General features: G+C 35.6%; 1 protein-coding gene across 27 annotated transcripts in view; it reads right to left on the minus strand.

Moving 5' to 3' along the window:
- Positions 1–20,460, minus strand: part of CAMK2D (calcium/calmodulin dependent protein kinase II delta) — a 319,504-nt gene that overhangs the window by 65,447 nt on the left and 233,597 nt on the right. For all 27 annotated transcript variants that reach the window (XM_063603579.1, XM_057302147.2, XM_024928504.4 and 24 more), the window contains exons 8-10: positions 16,652–16,735; positions 2,925–3,019; positions 107–229 (exon numbers count right to left, since the gene is read on the minus strand). In XM_063603579.1, coding sequence (XP_063459649.1) covers positions 107–229; positions 2,925–3,019; positions 16,652–16,735 — 302 coding nt within the window. The remainder of the gene's footprint in view (positions 1–106; positions 230–2,924; positions 3,020–16,651; positions 16,736–20,460) is intronic.

The raw sequence follows: 20,460 nt of genomic DNA on the forward strand, positions 1-20,460 counted from the left end.
GAGTTTCATCTTTTTTTGCAAAGCTATTTTAAATCCATAAACAATATATTAAAGGAGAGCTTATTTTTCATTTTAGCTCTTGAAGTTTTGGAGAAGTTTTACTTACACAGATCCATGGGTGCTTCAGTGCCTCTGAGGCTGTGATACGTTTGGCAGGGTTGATAGTAAGCATTTTATTGATGAGGTCTTTGGCTTCAGGAGTCACCGTGTCCCATTCTGGTGATGGAAACTTCAAAAATATAAATTTATAAAAAGTTTAAAAAATAGACACACTCAATCAAACAGGGAAGAGTCAACTACATGAATCATTCCCTCAAGTAGTGAATTTCTTCATAAATTTACTTTTTATATAAGTTAAGTTGTATCTAAAATAAATAAAACCATTTAGATCTATTCTCCCCCTCTATGTAGACAACTATATATATTAAAGAGTATCTGATAAGGGACCAACATATGTACTGAGCTGCATATCACATATGGTAAATACATTTTAAAATTCAGAAAAAAAGAACTTAAGAATCTTCTATTCTTCTCAAAGTATCTCTGCTTTGATCTGAAAATGAAATTTTATACAATCTTTCTCATAATTATTTGCAAAACTTAATAAAAGCAAACAGGTTGCTACATGTACCAATGTCCTCATGATATTATGCCAAGGTTCAAAATGAGGTATTATATACTTTCACAACTCATAAGCAGTAATAGCAGAGGTAATAAAACAGCTTCAATTCCTGTGCCAAAACTGACCTATTAATCAGGGCTACTTGGAGTGCTGTAGTGAGAAGAATCTGAGACTACAGGAGCTTCAGCAAGATTTCATTTTAACCCTTCAAGAAGTTTAATCTGCCCAATTACAAATTTCACCAAAGTATATGAAAGTAAACAAATCTTTTTTTTTTTTTTTTTTTTTTTTTTTTTTGAGACGGAGTCTCGCTCTGTCGCCCAGGCTGGAGTGCAGTGGCGCGATCTCGGCTCACTGCAAGCTCCGCCTCCCGGGTTCACGCCATTCTCCTGCCTCAGCCTCCCGAGCAGCTGGGACTACAGGCGCCCGCTACCACGCCCGGCTAATTTTTTGTATTTTTAGTAGAGACGGGGTTTCACCGTGTTAGCCAGGATGGTCTCGATCTCCTGACCTCGTGATCCGCCCGCCTTGGCCTCCCAAAGTGCTGGGATTACAGGCGTGAGCCACCGCGCCCGGCCGAAAGTAAACAAATCTTATAACTTCCCATTACTAATACTTTTTTATATTAAGACTATATAAGAAAGCTACTTCTCCTTTCTTTACATTATTTTTTGTAGTGATAATTACTTAACTTACTTTTATATGATTAGCATATTTAGTAGAAATACTGTCCTTCAATGATGAAGGGAAATTTACACCACATTAGTTGCAAAATGATAGAATATCAGGTTATTTTCCCAATTCATGAATTTGTATGGACAATCTTGAAAAATAAAGCCATTGCCACTGTGTTATGGAATTAAATTAGTCAATTTTTAGTAGTTTTAAAATGGGGAACTTGTGACTCACTGGCATAATAAAGCATGAGAAAAATGATATTGACTCTAATATCTGTAATTTTTGCCAGCTAAACAATTGCCATTTTTTAATTCCTGAAGCTTATCTTTGGCAGTTGTAAAAGCTTGCTAACTATTAGGAGCTATTAAAGAAACACACGAGGCTGTTTCTTAATGTTGTACAGGTCTTCTGATAGCAAATGAGGGGTAGGTTCAGCATGAAGAAAGGTGAACATTTTCTTCAGTTCTCTAATTTTCATGAAAGCATTCCTCTAGGTATACCAAGCAGTGCATTTTCAGGGCTACGTCTGCCCAGAGAGGGGCTGGTTCTAGTCTGTAAAGATGGTGAATGTGCTAGCTATTGCCATGTAAATAATAATTTGTTCCAATTACTAGTCTAGGAATAATGCAATGCTTTGAAATTCAAAGAATATACATTTTTAATTCTTGCTGACACACACATCCATCTAAATAGAAAATTTTATCAGAAATGCATTGAAGAGTTCATGAGACATTATAGAATATAATAAAGACATTTTATATCTTCTCCTCTCACTTTCACATTGAGCTTTCAACTTGTGCACAAAAGGTGAACCCAATATTGCTACTCTGTAGTTACTCTACTTAATAACACATGGAAAGCATGCCCAGACCCTGCACATGGATTTCCATAGGGCTGTATGAGGGGAAACCTGAGAAAGTGGTAAATCATATTTACAAGAACACGTATCAAAGGAGAGCAAATTATATCACAAACACAAAGTTAAGCCACAAAGAGAAAGTAGATAAAGCCTTCCTCTTCAGACTCTGAACTTAATTTATGAATGTATATATATATATATCTACTTTCAAATATTCTAATTATAAATTAAATATATTAGAATTATGATTTTCAAATTTTTCAATTGTGAAACTCATTCTTCAAATGAAAGCTTGCATAGTATCCCAAACAGTACAAAAACAAAAAACAAAACCCAGAAACTGGTATGGTGGGATAATGTTCTATTTGATATGTGATCACCGCAAAATATTGTTGGTATATAATATAAAATTATGTGATAGATATTTGAGAATATAATTCAACTAAACAGGCAATAATCATTTCTATAGCAGAAATATTTTAATTTTTATGTTTTTAAAATGCACTAAGGTCCAAATATTTTGACAAAGTTCTTCCTCAGAGACTTCACATGGCTTTTCTTTCAATCTTAGGAGACAGTGAGTTAAAAGGAAACGTAAACTGGATACATATGCTGCATTTCTTTCTCCCTTTCCTTAAGAGAGAGGGAAATAATATGAGAAAGTGGTAAAAATTATGGTTAAAAGAAAAATGAAAAGATCTGGCTCTTGGTCAACAAGCAAAAGACAAACCTTCATCTAAAGTGATATAAATAGTTATTACATACATCATAAGCTCCAGCCTTGATCTGCTGATAGAGTCTGTGTTGGTCTTCATCCCAGAAGGGTGGATACCCCACAAGTAGAATATAGAGAATGACACCTGGAGGAGAATATAATGTTAACACAATTTAAGTCATATAGACAACAATAAATTAAATGTGGCTGATCCACAATGATATTAAGCCGTAGTTGTTAAAACAGAGAAAACTGGATTGTAGGAAAACTTCAGAAAGATGTGTTATGATCTAGTCTAGAGCAGTCTCTGGAGGGTGAATGCTTCTCCTCCTATGCTCCGGAACTCTGACAATGTGTCAGTCAATGCATGCATCAAAGAATTCTAAAGAGGCATGGCAGGGCAACATTCATTTAGGGCAACATTCTTTGCCCCCCCTGAACTCTTGTCTATATAGGGTCTTACTGCATTCTTATCTATATAGAGACTATGATTTTAGTCACTGTGAGGTTGAAGTTTAAAAACTAAGCATGTTTTTTATTTCCTCATACTTGTTTTGATGGTAATTGGGACATTTTGTTGAGTGATGGTGTCCTGGTTATAAATTCACGTTCTAAATAACCATAGTCCCAACAAATGTGGGTACCCCATAGAGACAAAACCCTTTTCTTTTCAGTAATCTTAGTCTTCAAACACTTCAAGCCTTGTCAGTCAAACAACTAAACCAACAAGACTACAGAAGAATATATATTATGGGAGAGGAAAAAGGGAGAGAAGGGAGAAATTCCACAGAAAATTCAAAGTAATAATAACAATAAACACATGGCTGTAATAAAATTTGCTAAAATTTTTCACATACATAATTATTTATAAATTAATCAACATCTAATTTAACTTTTAAAATTAAAAAAATTCTGTATTCACAGTTTGTAAATTTCCCTGAAATCGTATCTGCAGTCTAAATGTCTGAGATTGTTTTGATACAATGGTCTTCTCTGTCATCAAATATCTCTCCTTCCACTTTTCACGTATTTTATTGCCTTGCTTAAGGCCTTTGGTTTCTTTCCTAGCTCATTATCCTGGAGGAAGGCAGTCATTCCTCTGACGTCTCCTGTTTGCTTTTTTCTTGCTATGTTTCCTTAAGCCTGGGAAACCTGAGAAAGAAGAGTAAGACAGGTGACACTTTGCCAGGTGTACCCTGAGACTTATTTTTTCCCTTATCCAAGGTGGTCTCTTGGTCTCTGTACCTAAGAGATCTATCCCTGCTCCTGTCCAGCAGTTTGGACATCTTTATACAGTAGACACTGTTGCAGCTGAAATGGTTTTTAAGCAATGGTTTAATCATCTTAGAATTTTATAGCCTGCTTCAGGAAGATACAGTTCATAAGCAGATTTTTTAAGTCATGTGAAATCAATACAAGGATAAAAAATTTTAAACAACATTCTTAAGGAAAAAAAAAAGACCATGAAGAAAACCACAGTATATTGGTACCTCACCTTCATGACATAAAAATAATTTTTCCATACATCTAATGAAAATGATGATAGTAATGATGATGATGAGTGTTTCTGTTTGTGTTCTCGGAGGCAAGCAGAAAAAAAGCTGTACCTGAGTAGTTTTAGCCCTCAGCTATATAAGGTTCCAGGAGGTTAAGAAGAAAATTTGCTTTGTAATAGTGATAGTTTCCATTGAATATGAACATTTTCCTAATACACATCTGGAATTAGGCTGTTACAGAATTATGAAATAGTGGCTCAACTGAGACATTTAGCATTCTCAACATAGGCTGTTTGTCCTTATGAATTATGTCTGCAGTTGACAGTTGATGTGGTGCTTCTCTGGGAAGAGGAAGCTCACAGAGGGCTCATTCCGTGAGAAAAGCAGGCAATATGTAATAGATGCCCACAATTTAGCTGTTTGATGGAGGAGTGTTTACAAAAACATGTACTTTAAATAAAATAATAGCATAAATGTGAAGATTAAAAAAAACACTTTTAGGCCCAAAGACTTAAAAAAAAAATATAATAGGTGCTATTGACTAGCCTGATGTGAAACTGTCAGTGCCTATTTAAATAAACACCGTTTTGTAAGTTTACTTCAACTTGATTATTAAACAAGCATCTAAAACCTTTCTGAGTTATGCTATTTTGTAGTTCTATTTTCTGAATGTATAGAACAAGTATGAGACTCATGGCATAAGGATAATGTAATACTAATAAATTTTATTGTAGATAACATTTATTCAGAGTTATGTGTGCTTTAATGCATTATCTTATTTAATCCTTGTATAATGCTATGAGGTAGATATTGTTATTATCTGCATTATATTATAGATGAAGAAACAGGCTGAGAGGTTAAGTAACTGTTTCAACCACAAGCAGGACAGACATAATGATGCTCTAAACATTCCCTGCAGCCACTTTTTCTTTATCTATGAACTTTAGTAGGAATGATAATATAAAATTTAAAACTTCGTGTTGTCTAACTGAGAGACCTTGACATACTAGCAAAGATGTCCATTTGGTCCTATCTTAAATGTTCCTTGCAGCTACTTTTTCCTTTAGCTAGGTCCTCTAAACAAACGCTTATTTTAAAAGTGTTTGTTGTTCTAGGCCAGGCGTGGTGGCTCACACCTGTAATCCAAGCACTTTAGGAGGCCAAAACAGGCAAATCACCTGAGGTCAGGCGATCAAGACCAGCCTGGCCAACATGGTGAAACCCTGTCTCTACTAAAAATACAAAAAAATTAACCAGGCATGGTGGCACATGCCTTTAGTCTCAGCTACTCGGGAGGCTGAGGCAGGAGAATCGCTTCAACTCAGGAGGTGGAGGTTGCAGTGAGCCAAGGTCGTGCCACTGAATTCTACCAGCCTAGGTGACAGAGTCTTGTGACTCTGCCTCAAAAATAAAAATAAAATAAAATAAAAGTGTTTGTTGTTCTAATTGAGTTCTTGCGTCATGAGTAAGCCCAATTTATCTTTTTAATAAACCTAAATTTTACCTTTTTTCTATGTCAGAGAAAAAAGAAAAGAAAAAATCACTAGCTCTTTTTCTTTGCCCATATACCTAAAGTACTAAAATCATTAAAAGTCAATGAAGAAGTCTTTTTTTTTTGCGAGACCACTTGAGGGGTGATGATGTGACCTCCAAATGTTGGGTATCTCTCATGACACTAGCAGCCTTTTATGATTACTGCCTACATAATTTTACTGGGGTTGCAAAATAATGATGGCTAGGCATGGTGGCTCACACCTATAATCCCAGCACTTTGGGAGGCTGATGTAGGAGGATCACTTGAGCCCAGGAGTTCAAGATTAGCCTAGCCAACATAGCAAGACCCTGTCTCTTCCAAAAATAGAAAAACTTAGCCAGGTGTGGTGGGATGCACAGCTAGTCCCAGCCACTTGGGAGGCTGAGGTGGGAAGATCACTTGAGCCCAGGAGTTCGAGGCCACAGTGAACCATGATCACATCACTGCATTCCAGCCTGGGCAACAGAGTGAGACTCACAAACAAACAAACAAAATGATGATACTCTAATTATATCATGCTTTCTTTAGACTAAGAAAATATTGCTCCTTATCCACTTGGTTGGCCTAAGATACAGTTCATATAGGAAAGATAGGCTATTATTTATTTATTTTCCTCTTTACTAGCCAGTTTTTAAAATAACGCATTGGCTCCCCAACATCCCCCAAAGGTTAGGACTTCTGTTGAATTTTGATTATCATTATCAATTCCTGGATTTAAACTTACTTGATGTATTTCAATCTATTATGTTATTTTTCTTATTGATTCTCAATTGCCCCATCTTTGGCTAGTGCCAGCCTCCTCAAGGTGGTTCCTGCATCTGTTAATATAAACTCTGTGGTCCTTAATAGTTTTTCTTTGTGGTATGACAAGATGCTCCTGGATCATCTTGCTTTTTTCCTGTTCTAAACTTGAAATCAGCTGCTACTACAGAAAGTTCTGGTTCCTTTTAATGGTAAATAGTATCTAGAGACCAAGATTGAGCACTTACATGTGCTGTCTTGGAGCTACAGTTTTCTTTGAAAAATAAATCAAGAAATAAGGAGACAGGAGAGAGAATGGAGCAAAACTTACAAATTAAGAATGACTAAGAGACCTAAGAGACCAAACAAGATTATGACAGGAGAGGATAAATAGGAAAATGACTAGATATTTTGATGTTACTAAGCAATAATTATTAAAATTTTAAAACTAATATTACTGTCATATTTAGAGTCCTTTTCTTTTAGAGATATACTTTAAAATATTTATAGATGTATTGATACAATGTTTCAATTTGGTTAAGATAATATTGGAGTGGGAAATGAAAGGGAGGAAATAGATGAAATAAGATTAGCCATCAGTTTATTATAGTATTCTCTCCATTTTATGTTTCACATGTTCCATGACTAGCAGTTAAAACTATTTTTGATAGAGTTGGTTCCATATACAGGTAGATATTAAAACTAGTTTTCCTTATCTTATGTATATATTTGTGCTTGGGAGATGCTAGAGATGTCCGGTTAATAAGACTTTTGAGAAGCACTGATTACGATTAGGTAGAAAGACTATATCATCGAGAACATTCAAAATTGATTTTAATAAAAGTTAGTGTTAAAAAAGTTGTTAAACCTATAATCTTGTTAATAATTAAACATTCTAAATGCTGTTCTTACAAAAGGAGAGATGAAGAAGGAATGTTGGAGAACTCTGAGAAGATAGTGGGAAGTTAATGGAAGAATCTAAGACAGTTACTGAATATTCTAAGTAAATAAAGGGGTACATTATAAACTTACAAGCAAAATGCATGTGGAACTTGGAAGTACACAATTAATTACATGAGTGATAAGTATGGCTCTCTCTTACCTTGTTGTAGTATGATTAATGGAAAATCATCATACATTTCAAGTAGAGAAAGTGCTCAACTAACACTCTGTGACCTAAATGGCCAATGAAGGGCAGAACAAAGAGCTAGAAGATCAATGCCAGCAAGATAGGAAGGCATGTTTCAGAGGATGGAAACTATCTATGCCATGTAGTAGGAGTGGCAAACTGACAGGCCTTTTGGCAGCAGGCAGGGATGAAGGCCTGCACCTGTACTGTGTATGGGGTGGGGTGGTCACCAGGGCGGCAGCTGTGTTCATGTGTCTGACAGGTACAACTACTATAAAAGAGCAAAAGCATTGCATCACCTGTTCTTTTGATTATTTTAGAGAAGCAAGAAACTGATAGTTTTTATAGAAATTACTTGCTAATAAATTATAAAGATAAATAATTAACGTCAACACTCATAAGAATAAAATGTCCGCATGTCTGACTAAGACAGCAGACTGCCTGCAATGGACAGAATGTTTGTACGGCTCTCAAAATTCATATGTTGACATCCAAATCCCAACGTGATGGTATTTGGTGTGGTGGGGCCTTTGGGAGATATTTAGTCCATGAGGATGGGTCCCTCATGAACAGGAACAGCACCCTTTTAAGAAGACGGCAGCTAGCTAGCTAGCTCTCTTAACTACCATGTGAGGATACAACAAAAAGTTGGCATTCTGTAACCCTGAAGGGGGCCCTCACCAAAACCTGACCTGACTATGGTGGCACCCTGATCACAGACTTCCAGCTTCCAGAACTATGAGAAATTTCATTGTTTATAAGCCACGCAGTCTATGTGACTTTGTTATAGCAGCCTGAACTAAGACTTCACCTGTTTGCAACCTCTGACATATCCTGTAATAATCCTAAAAACTGCTCTCCTAAAGGAATCTGAAATTAGCTGTGGTAGTATTGCTTAGCTTTGGTGTTGCATCAACATCACCTGGTGAGCTTGTTAAAGTGCAAATTCCTGAGCCTCACCTCAGTGAATCTTTTTTTTTTTAATTATGCTAAAAATACCTAACATTAAATTTAAACACATGACATTAACTTGTACATAAAAAAGGTCCCGCACAGTGACTTTAAATTGTACATAAAAAAAGGTCCCACACACTTGCAATCCCAGCACTTTGGGAGGCCGAAGTGGGCAGACTGCTTGAGCTCAGGAGTTTGAGACCAGCCTGGGCAACATGGCAAAACCCTGTCTCTACAAAAAGTAAAAAATTAGCAGGGTGTGGTGGTGTGCACCTGTAGTCCCCACTACAGGGGAGGCTAAGGCAGGAGGATAACTTGTGCCTGGGAGGTGGAGGTTGCAGTGAGCTAAGATGGTGCCACTGCACTCCAGCTTGGGCAACAGAGCCAGACCCTGTCTCGAAATAAATAAATAAATAAATAAATAAATAAATAAATAAATAAATAAATAGTACATAAAACAGATCATGTTTTTTTTTGTTGTTTTTTTGTTTTGTTTTGTTTTTTAAAGACAGGGTCTCACTCTTTTTCACCCAGGCTGAAGTGCAGTGGCATGAACATGGCTCACTGCAGCCTCAACTTCCCTGACTCAAATGATCTTCCCGGGCTCAGCCTCTCGAGCAGAGTAGCTAGGACTACGGGTGTGTGCTACCATGCCCGGCTAATTTTTTCTGTTTTTGTAGAGGTAGGGTCACACTATATGTTACCTAAGCTGGTCTCAAACTCCTGGGCTCAAGTGATTCTCCCACCTTGGCCTCCCAAAGTGCTGGGATTACAGGCATCAGCCACCATGTCCAGCCAGATGTACAGTTTTTAAGTGAACAGTTTTGTAGTACTAAGTACATTTACACTGTCATGAAACAGATCTCCAGTTTGTTTTCATTTTTCAACACTGAAACTCTATATACATGAAACACTAATTTCCCCTTTCTCTCTAGTTCTTGGTAATCACCTTTCTATTTTCTGTTTCTATGAAAGCGACTGTTTTAATACTTCATATGAGTAGAATCATAATAATATTTGTGCTTTTGTAACTGGCTTATTTTGCTTAGAATAATGTCCTTGGGGTTCATCCATGTTGTAGCATGGGACAGAATTTCCTTCTTTTTTAAGGTTGTATAATATACAATTATACGTATAAACCACATTTTGTTTAAGCTATTTATCTGTCAATGGACATTTGGGTTACTTCCACCTCCTGGTTGTTGTGAATAGTGTTACTATGATCATAGGTGTACAAATATTTCTTCAAGGTGCTGCTTTCAATTCTTTTGGATATATAACCAGAAGTGGGATTGCTGCATCCTGTGGCCCCAGAGAATCTGATTCAATGGTCCTGAGGTAGATCTCAGGAGGCTGCACTGTAGGTCACTCTGAATGAACCATGTGGTTTGTGTTTCAGAGTTTGAAAAACACCAAGTTAGGGAAACTAGACATAGTAAATGTAGAGAAATTTAAGACAGTGTGTAAGTTCAGAGTAAGAGAATATTGGTAAAGACTATGATTGGGAGTAAGGCTCCATGAACTGAAGACTGTTGGAGATGTGGGTAATAATGGATGAAGGCAGAAGGCTTCTAATCTGGAGGCCTATCTGTGATTGGCCAAGTGTAAGGTAACCTCAGAACTGGTAATAGCAACAGAATATCCAGTAGGCTTGGGATTTCAAAATGACTAAAGTACCTGATAATGACTTACACCAGCTGAAATATGAAAAGGTTAAACCCCAGAAAACACATCATTGCTGAACCTAAATTCACCACACAAGAAAAGAAGAAACATATTCCATAAAATTCCCAAGGTTTGTCTGAAGTCAAGGTACATTTGTGACAGCCACTAATTTATTATCACTCATAACTGTTGAGAGTGATACCTAAGTAAGGCAGAAAAGTAGCAAGACAACACCTATGTACATAGGGTGCGGGAGAGACCTATGTTATAGGCTTGCATTTATTTATTTATTTTTAGGCCAAATTGTAGAAGAAGCTCTGTTAGAAATTTGTGATCCAGTGACATCTACAAACATTTCCTCATCCCATTAGGAAATTATGGAAGCAGTTATACATACAATTAAGTCACAAAAATCAATTTACTGCTGTTAATGGCAGAACACAAGGCTATGTTCTTGCTTCATTAATGTTTATTATTTGCTTTCCAGTAATGGAATAGTTGCTTCCAAAGAGAGAGTACAGGTCAGACCACACTCTGTGTGCGATCACAAAAGCAAGGTAATGTTGGAATTCGAGATCTCCTATGTGCAGATAATTGCATGATTCTAATAAAAATAATGTACAGGCTTGTTTTAGTCATTATACCAATGCCCTGCTTCACTCTGCTCTGCTGTAATGAGGGTTCAGAGCTTAATTCATATAGAAGGCTAGCTGCCTTTCTGCTAAATGGCTTGTTTTGCATTTCTTTTGTTTTCTGAGTAGTGTAATTTTTTACCACTCAACCCAGTGTCTACTCTTGAAAATGAGTCACTACTTAATTGGCAAGAGACAGTGCTAACGAATGGCTAAAAAAGAGTTTCCCTCAGGATAAGCCACAACCTAAAAGCAACCAAATAGTGTGTCCATTACTGTGGTGGTGATTACAATGATGATGAGTTTAAGGGTACATCACCTTACAAATAAAGTGAATTAATGTCACTTTCATGTCACACGAGTAAGGTGATATATAATAAAATGGTAAAACAATTCCAAATCCCACAACAATGACCAAGATATGTAACAAAAGAATACATTATAATGTTCTAGTGGGAGTCATTTCCCCTAAACATGTGATATTAGAACACTTAAGACATTTTCATAGCTGTGTGATCTCAAGTGCATTTCTAGACAAAGCGTCCACACAGTCTCTAAAGAAATGGAAATTGGTGGTACATACATGCTCCAACTGGGGCAAGGCTCATCACAAAGGAATTTAGCTGTTTGCATAATATTATGTGAGGAAAGGACACAATATAGCAAGGTGAAAGGTGGCAAAATTGGGGTTAAAAATCTATGAGATGCCCTATGGCTATAAGTTTCTAAGGAGTCATTCTTGATATCTGTGTGTGTGTGTGTGTGTGTGTGTGTGTGTGTGTGTGCATGCATGTATGCACATGTGTACGTAGTATCTATCTAATATTTGCTTAACACCTAACAAAATGTTATATAGTTTAGAAAACAAAGATGGAAACTACTCTCTACCTATCCTTTTTCCCTCTTCCAGACAAGAAAGTTAGAGCTTCTACCTTATAAGTTCTCACATTTCACAGATATGAAATCTCACTATTATAAGATATTCCATTATTTTAAAAGGTTAGATATATGAACTGTATTACAGAAATGTACTCAGACAATCCACATAAAATCAAATATTCCAAAGTAATATTAAAATTGAACATAGTGTGTTTTGTGAGTCTAAGACAGTGAATCCAAACTCTGATAATACATCATAGGTTATTAAAAATGCAGTTGCCTGTGTTTACCACAGATCCACTAAAGCAGAGGCCCATGCAGGATCTGGGCATTTTGATAGAAAGGCATATGTTGTTTTACTGTGCTTTTTTTTTTTTTTACTGTACTTTGCAGATATTGCATTTTTTACACACTGAAGGTTTATGATAACCCTGCATTGAGAAAGTCTGTGGTGCCATTTTCCTAACAACTTGGGTTCACTTTGTGTCTTTGTGTCACATTTTGGTGAGTACTGCAATATTTCATGAAAGGAAGAGTTAACTGATGTGGCAAACTTCATTGTTGTCTTATTTTCAGAAATTATCACAGCTTCCCCAACCTTTAGCAACAACTATCCTGATAAGTCAACAGCCATCAACACTGAGGCAAGACTCTTCAGCAAAAATATTGCAACTTGCTGAAGACTCAGATGATGATGATGATATTTTAGCAATATAGTTTTTTTTTCTTTTTTCTTTTTTCTTTTTGTAGAGATGGGTCATCCTATGTTGCCCAGGCTGGTCTCAAACTCTTGGACTCAAGATCCTCCTGCGTTGGCCTCCCATAATGCAAAGATTACAGGCATGAGTCACTGGGCCTGGCTATTTTAAAGTATTTTTTAGGTAAGGTATGTGCATTTAGACATAATGCTATCGTATACTTAATAGACTACAGTACACTGTAAACATAACTTCTATATGTACTGGGAAACCAAACAATTTGTGTGACTCACTTTATTTTGATATTTGTTCTATTGTGAGACCAGAAATTAAACCCATAATATCTCTGAGGTTTGCCTGTATGTGCTTCATCATTGATTTTTCTGCACAGCCAGAGAAGAATCCCTAGCATAAACGATTAGCTTTTTGGGTTTCTTTTTAGTGGATCTGATATTCTTCAACACCAATAAAACTTATACATTATAAAAAAAGGTTTTAAATTTTCAAAAAAATTCTTAATTTTTTTGGATTGACAAATTACGATTGAATACATTTATGGGGTATAATATGATGTTTTGATATTTACAGATATACATTGTGGCATAATTAAATAGAGCTAACTCACCTATCTATCACCTCACTTAGAGTCTATCATTTTTTATGGTGACACATTTGAAACATGAAAAAATGTTTTCGATATAAGAACAAATGAATAATTTATTTAAATTCTTTGGCAGAGTAAAATATGATTCAGAAGCTGTGAAATCTGTCCATAATAACACCTTTTACAAAATAAAACAAGGGAAAATAATTTAAAAGTAAAGAAAGAAAGCAGAGAGAGGGAGAGAGAGAATTTGGTATTCAGGTCATCAGATGAGGGCATTCTACCGATAATCACGCCAATAATGCTGAGTTATATAATACACTTTGTTTTTTAAGTCTACTATAATGCATATATCAGTTATCTAGAAACTTCATTTATAAATAAAGACTTTGTATAACAATAGCAATGATAACTATCACTTACTGTATTTAAAAAATCCTCTCTGCAGTCCCATGAGGCAAGAACTTTGATGATCTCCATTTCTAAGAGGGAACTGAGACACAGGGACTAAAGAATTTGTGCCATGTCATACAGCAAGTGAACTGAGAAGCTAAGTGTGTTCTCTTAACCACTATACATACTGCCTCTTACCTATGAAGTAGACAGGAGGGATGAAGAAAAAAAAGTAGAAAATAGGAAGGAAACTAGGAAAACAAGGAGAGATAAACACAAAGGCAGAAGAGGCTGGAAAAGGCCTTTGATGAAGCAGGCAAAGAAAGAGTATGAAATGTCCCTTATGCTGAGTCCTGCTTCCCTTGGTTACTGATTATTGTATGCCACACTATCCCTCTAGTGTTCAAGGTCCAAATGCAGCGTTTTAGCTACAATCCCCTATCTTTACAAAAACATAGCTTTATCATGTTTTAAAAATACTTTAAAAAATACGATTGTATCCTTCACAAAACCTGTCTGTGTCTGCCTGAGTCTCAGGCCACTCTGTTGCTTTTTAAATTCATCAGCAGAAACAGATCTATGTATGCTGGGAGCTGATTTATTGCAAGGAAAATATCTGAGATATCTTCCATTAACATTTAGATTTGAACAAAGATATTTTGTGACAATGCTCTAATTCAAGGCATTTTAGAGCTCATGCCTTAGAGTTCATGCTTAGAAGATACTCTCAGGTAGGTAGCAGGAAGACAGAGCTTGGGGCATTCCTAAGACCTTACCCATTAATTAAGTAGCAATTGTCAATTGTCTTCCTTTAAAGTGCACTGCATTTGACCCTCCTACAATTCAATGAGGGTAACATATTCCTATTTTACAGGTAAAGAAACCAACTCAGATATATTAAAGAGACTGGGTTAGTAGGTAAAAAGTAAAGACTGAACCCCAGGGGTTGTAACCATAAATATAGTGCCTTATTTTACCACTGCCTTCCCAGGCATGGAGGTAACTCTGAAAGCCCAAGATTCAATCAGTTTAAGATCAAACATCAAGTTGTTACCAAAGAGGTAAAGCTGACAAGAAATATAGTGAGGAATAGCCTATCACTATAAAGTAGTGATGATGAATTTATTAACTTTTTAAACTAAAACAAGTTTAAACAATTATTTTCAGAATCAAGTAAAGTTTTTTAAATCAACTTTTCCAAGCTTGCTGACAAACACCAAAGGCACTGAAATCTGTCTGCAGCACACTAAAGCCAAACTATGATAGTTAGGTATCGACTTGTAGGCTGGTAGCAATGACATAGTATCAGGAATTTAGGTGATTATGTTGATAATCTTAGTAGGGTAATGTTGCAGCGTTCTTTCAGTCTTTCATGTATTCAAAGTATATGTTGAAACATAAAAATTCCATTATAAAAACCGTGGGTGAAAATCCTCCCCATTATATGTCTTTGGGCCTGCATAGGATACTGTTTTTGATTTGAGTTGGCTGATAGAGGCCTAAATCAGACTTTTGTCCCCTCGGGATGGTCAATTTCATTATTTTCCAATATTTACTAGTTCACTCTTAAACTCTGCCAAGTATCATGGGCAAACATAATACTTATTGGAAGGACTGGTTGGATCCATTGAGAAGATAGCAGCATAAATACATAACAACTAGGAGCAATGCTCCACATCCCTGTTATCAAAGTGTTCCAGAAAATGGCAGCATTAGCATCACCTGAGAGTTTGTTAAAAAAGGTAAAAGTTTCTATCCTGGATATACTGAATCAGAAACACAGCAATCTGTCATTTAAACAGCTGTCCATGTAATCTTGCTGTAGACTGAGGTTTGAGAACTTCTACTGTAAGTCGATCACTAGAGAATATCAACTTCAAATTTAAAAGATATTACAGGGTGAGTATCCCTTATCCAAAATGCTAAGGACCAGAAATGTTTCAGATTTTGGATTTTTTCAGATTTTGTAGTATTTATACATATATAATACTTATATAATATATATAATATTATATATATATAAAATACATATATAATACATATAATAAGATATCTTGGGGATAAGACCCACGTCTAAACATGAAATTCATTTATGTTTTATACACATCTAAACACATAGCCTGAAGGTAATTTTATGAAATATTTTAAATAATTTTTAGCATAAGATAAAGTTTGGACTGTGTCTGACTGCAACCCATCACATGAGGTCAGATGCAGAATTTTCCACATGTGGCAATCAACGTTGGCACTCAAAACGTTTTGGATTTTGGAAGCATTTTAAATTTCAGATTTTTTGATTAGGGATGTTCAACCTGTATTTTAAATTATAAAAATTGTGGTTGTTATAGACAATATTTGTGTCCCTCATAAAATGCATGTGTTAAAATCCTAACTCCTAATATGATGGAAGGAAGGAAAGTGAGGTCTTTGGTAGGATGGAGGCCTCATGAATGGGATTAATGCTCTTATAAAAGAGACCCTGGGAGCCCCCTCTCTGTTTCTGCCATGTGAAGACACAAAGAGAGGATAACTCTCTATAAAACTAAAAGTAGGCTCTCACCAGACACTGAATCTCCTGGCACCTTGATTTTGAATTTCCCAGCCTTCACAACTGTGAGAAATAAATTTTTGTGGCCAGGCATGCTGGCTCACACCTGTAATCCCAGCACTTTGAGAGGCTGAGGCAGGTGGATCACTTGAGGCAGGAGTTCAAGACCAGCCTGGCCATCATGGTGAAACCCTGTCTCTACTAAAAATACAGAAATTAGCCATGCATGGTTGCACGTGCCTGTAATCCCAGCAACTCAGGAGGCTGAGGCAGGAGAATTGCTTAAACCTGGGAGGCAGAGGTTGCAGTGAGCCGGGATTACTGGCAGTACCACTGCACTCCAGCCTGGGCGACAGAGCAAGACACTGTATCAAAATAAATAAATAAATAAGAAATACATTTTTGTTATTTAACCCACTTGGTCTATGACAGATTGTTATAGCAGACCAAATGGACTAAGACACTAGCTTATCACAAAATTTGCTTCAAAATATAATTGCTTACCACATGCCCACATATCCACTGGCTTTCCATAAGGATCTTTACGTAAAACTTCTGGAGAAAGATATCCAGGTGTGCCAGCAAAACCTAGGGAAAAGAGATGTTAATGAGTCACAGTTGATTTGACAAAACAATATGAAATGGGAAACTAAGAAAGAAAAATTTCGGGGGCTTCTTTATCTGATTATATGTTTTTCAAAACACAACAAGGTTCTCAGAGCAATAAATAGTGTAGACTTTCTCTTTATAGAAATATCAACACTAGTATGCCCTGCCCTGTAACTCATTTGAAAAAAAAATACATCTTTTTTTCCAGATATGAAGGCCAATCTACTATGCTGCAAAGTCACTGTGTACACTCAAGGCCACTTTTGGTTAGCAATTCTTATTGTCCTTTATGTATATGGGAGTTAAAACTACACCTGAAAAGAAATATGGAGAAGAACTCACCAGGAGAAGATATAAGTCAAAAATATATCACAGAGCTCACTGTGTACTATTAAATAATCAGTATGTACTTGTAACTGGCAACTAAAGAGAAGATGCAGGAATATTCAGATGAATCACTACTGAACAAGTATCAACTAGACATTCGACTTAAGAAGGGATGTGGTAAGAAAAACTAGATGGGGAAAGAAAACTTCATATTATACATATTGGTATAGAATTCAATAAGTTACACTTAGAAACAATTTATAGCTGGAATCTAGAGTAAAATATGTATTTCTGAAAATAACAGTTTTTTAAATAAAAATGTTTACTTGAAACATACTAAAAATAACTATCCTCATTTGGAAGTTTTCTTTAAAAGCACAAATAAACTAAAAAAAGCTTTTTAAAAGTATATATAATGGAATTTCTCCAACCACAGATCACTGATGAAACACACTGTATACTTATTGAAATGCAAAGTGTCCAAGAAAGAAACTTTTCCCCCCTCATTTCTGTGACAAATTTATACTTATTAAGTACAAACAACATGCAAAGAGGTATTAAAAGACAATATATACAACACAGTTACTTCTCTGAACAAAAAAGAAAATGAGGAAAAAAACTTTGCACTTAATCTTTTTTCTTTTCTATTACCATTCTTCTTTTTCTGTTTGTTTTGGGGGAAGATTGGATAGACAATGAGAAGGGATTCCAAGAAAAGACCTGTATGTTGCAATTTAAGCTTCAAATGGACCCTGGGTAATCCATCTGTACCTCAAACTCGACTTGAAATAAATATTTGGTTGGTAGTTGTGAGGTACAGAGAATTACTGAGCAATAATGGTGGTTCCACTGCCTAAAGCTTAAAGATTTCCTCAAGGAGTGATATGCACTCTGTGAATTCCAAGGTAGAGATGGACACAATTGTTTTAAAGAGTTTGCCAGCACTTCTGTCCCCTCCACTCTCACCATCCTTCTCCAACTCCTCTAGAGTTGACAGGCAATGAGACTCCAGTGAGAAATCGATGCTAATGTCCAGATTACATCCAATGTTCTTAGTGTGCACTTTCAGATCCTTTATCATCTGGCTACACTTCATTCATTCAACATGATTTCATTCTCCTTCTGAGCCCTTGACCTGACTAATCTCTTTAAGGTCTTTTAAAAATGGCCTTCTCATTGTCACCCTTGATACTACTTTTTCTGTTCCTTGAATCCTCAATATTTTTTCTCTACCTGTTTTCTAACAGAGAGTGGCTCTAAGTTATTTCCATCTTAGAGCTCTCCTTAGTTACCTACAGTTCTCGGTGATCCCTTCTCATCCTGAATTTCAATGATTCTTTTATATACAATCTGTACTCTTCTGTCTAAATCAGTAAACTTTAATAATGTATGATTTCAATAACTTAGAATACATGGCCAGAAGTAGGAAATGTTAACAATACCTCTCCTAAGCTTCCCTAAGATAGGGAAGTAAGTTACTTTGTGAGGAAGAAATGAAAAGATCATTTAAAATATAAATTATTACAAACCTCTTCTGGAGACTAAAATTCTAAGAGAATACCAGCATGCTCATTCTTATTTAGTTAGAACCATCATTTGAGCAGTCAATGGGGTCCTTACCCCAAGAATATTGAAGCATATATCTAAATGCATGGACGTTAGGAAAGAATGTACTGTACAATGTGACCTCATAAATACAGACATATGGGGGGTAAAATAGAGAAGACCTTCTCTGTGGGAAATTAAACTTGCAAGAATCTAGGATTATCATACACATGCCATCAATAGAAAAAGTAATGAGAGCTTGCCTTTTTTAGGGATAGCATATGTTTCTTACTTTGAAAAACCAATAGGAAAATCAAAATAGATAACACAAAGAGAAAAGAGAATTACTGACTGTTGGAAATGTATCCATTGTAACACATTGGCATAAAAAGAACCTTAATATCATAAAAAAGAGACATAACAGCAACAAAGCAAAATAATTCTTCCATGAACCAAGATCTTGGTAGTTATCTTTTTTTTTTTCTAGCAGCAACAAAATGCTAGAAATGTATTGCAAATAACATGTCCAGTTCCATAAGAGAAACAGAATATATTTGAATATTTCTTTTTGGTAAATTTTCTAGCCATCTTATCAAGTATAGTGACAGGGTGTTTACTTCTACCAGTTTCGGCTAGTATTCCAACAGACCAGACTAGAAAATGAAAAGTAAATATGGGAAAAAACAAACAAGTTGGGACTTGAAAAATGATAATTAAAAAAAAACACAATAAACAGTTTCCATAATGCTTTGTATTATCTATTATGTTGTTTCGTATACATACTATGTTTTTTTCTTATTTGTAATGGACCTCGTATATTTATTAAAATAAAATTATGTAAAAGCCTGAAGCTCTGGTATTTCACATAATGAAGAAAGAGTCCTGCTCTTTATCAAAATTAAAATAACAAAGCTTTTCCTCCATAAACACTGATATTACATTTTGAAAGATGAAATTAATCAGTAAAAATATATGGGACTATAATGGCAGATCATAATGAATAAACATCAAAACAGGTCATTCATTATTAAAATATGCCTTTACTCCTAATACTTAAAATATATCTGGCAGCTCATCTGAAAAAACGTAGAACACCACATCTCCTTTTTCCTCAGATTACCATGAAGATTCGCTTGAACTTGAGAAAAGAAAAAGAAAGAGAAAAAAGAAGTATATTCTCCCAAGTTTAGACACTCTGTTTTTCTATACTTCTGAAATACTGAATTGCCTTAGAACTTAAGATGTTGCTTCTTTTAAAAGTTATTACTCTAACAGGTACCTTAACAATAACTTAATTGCTGATAGCACCATGCTGATGAAGTGGAAATTTTATTGCTGAGCTGTCACTGCTTCTTTGGGACCAGCTTGTTTTTAGAAATCAATAACAATTTGAAAATCTATGTACTTTTATTTGGATGCTATTGCTTTTACTGACCTGATATTCAGTCTTCTACTCACTGATTCACTAAACAACTCTCACTGAATATGCAAAGAACTATGTCATTGTTTCACACCAAGACAATTTTGAAAACTTATTGAACATCCTTTATAGCTCACTCAAGTTTCTATGGACTATTTCACTCAATCTTATAACAGTCCTGTGAAGAAGTGTTTATTATCCCATTTACAAAGAGGATAGTGACCTCACAGATTTAAAGTGACTTGCTCAATATCATACAGTTGTTAAGAATCAGAGCCAAGATATAAATTCATATATTCTGATTCATAAAGTAAAATTTTTTCCACTACACATAGCCCTGCTCTCAAACTATATGTGTCATAGCAGAGGAGATAAAACATTAAGCTCAAAAACAGAAGAGGTTTAAGGAGCT

Source organism: Pan paniscus, chromosome 3 (assembly GCF_029289425.2).
Source record: "Pan paniscus chromosome 3, NHGRI_mPanPan1-v2.0_pri, whole genome shotgun sequence".
Classification (NCBI taxonomy): Eukaryota; Metazoa; Chordata; class Mammalia; order Primates; family Hominidae; genus Pan; species Pan paniscus.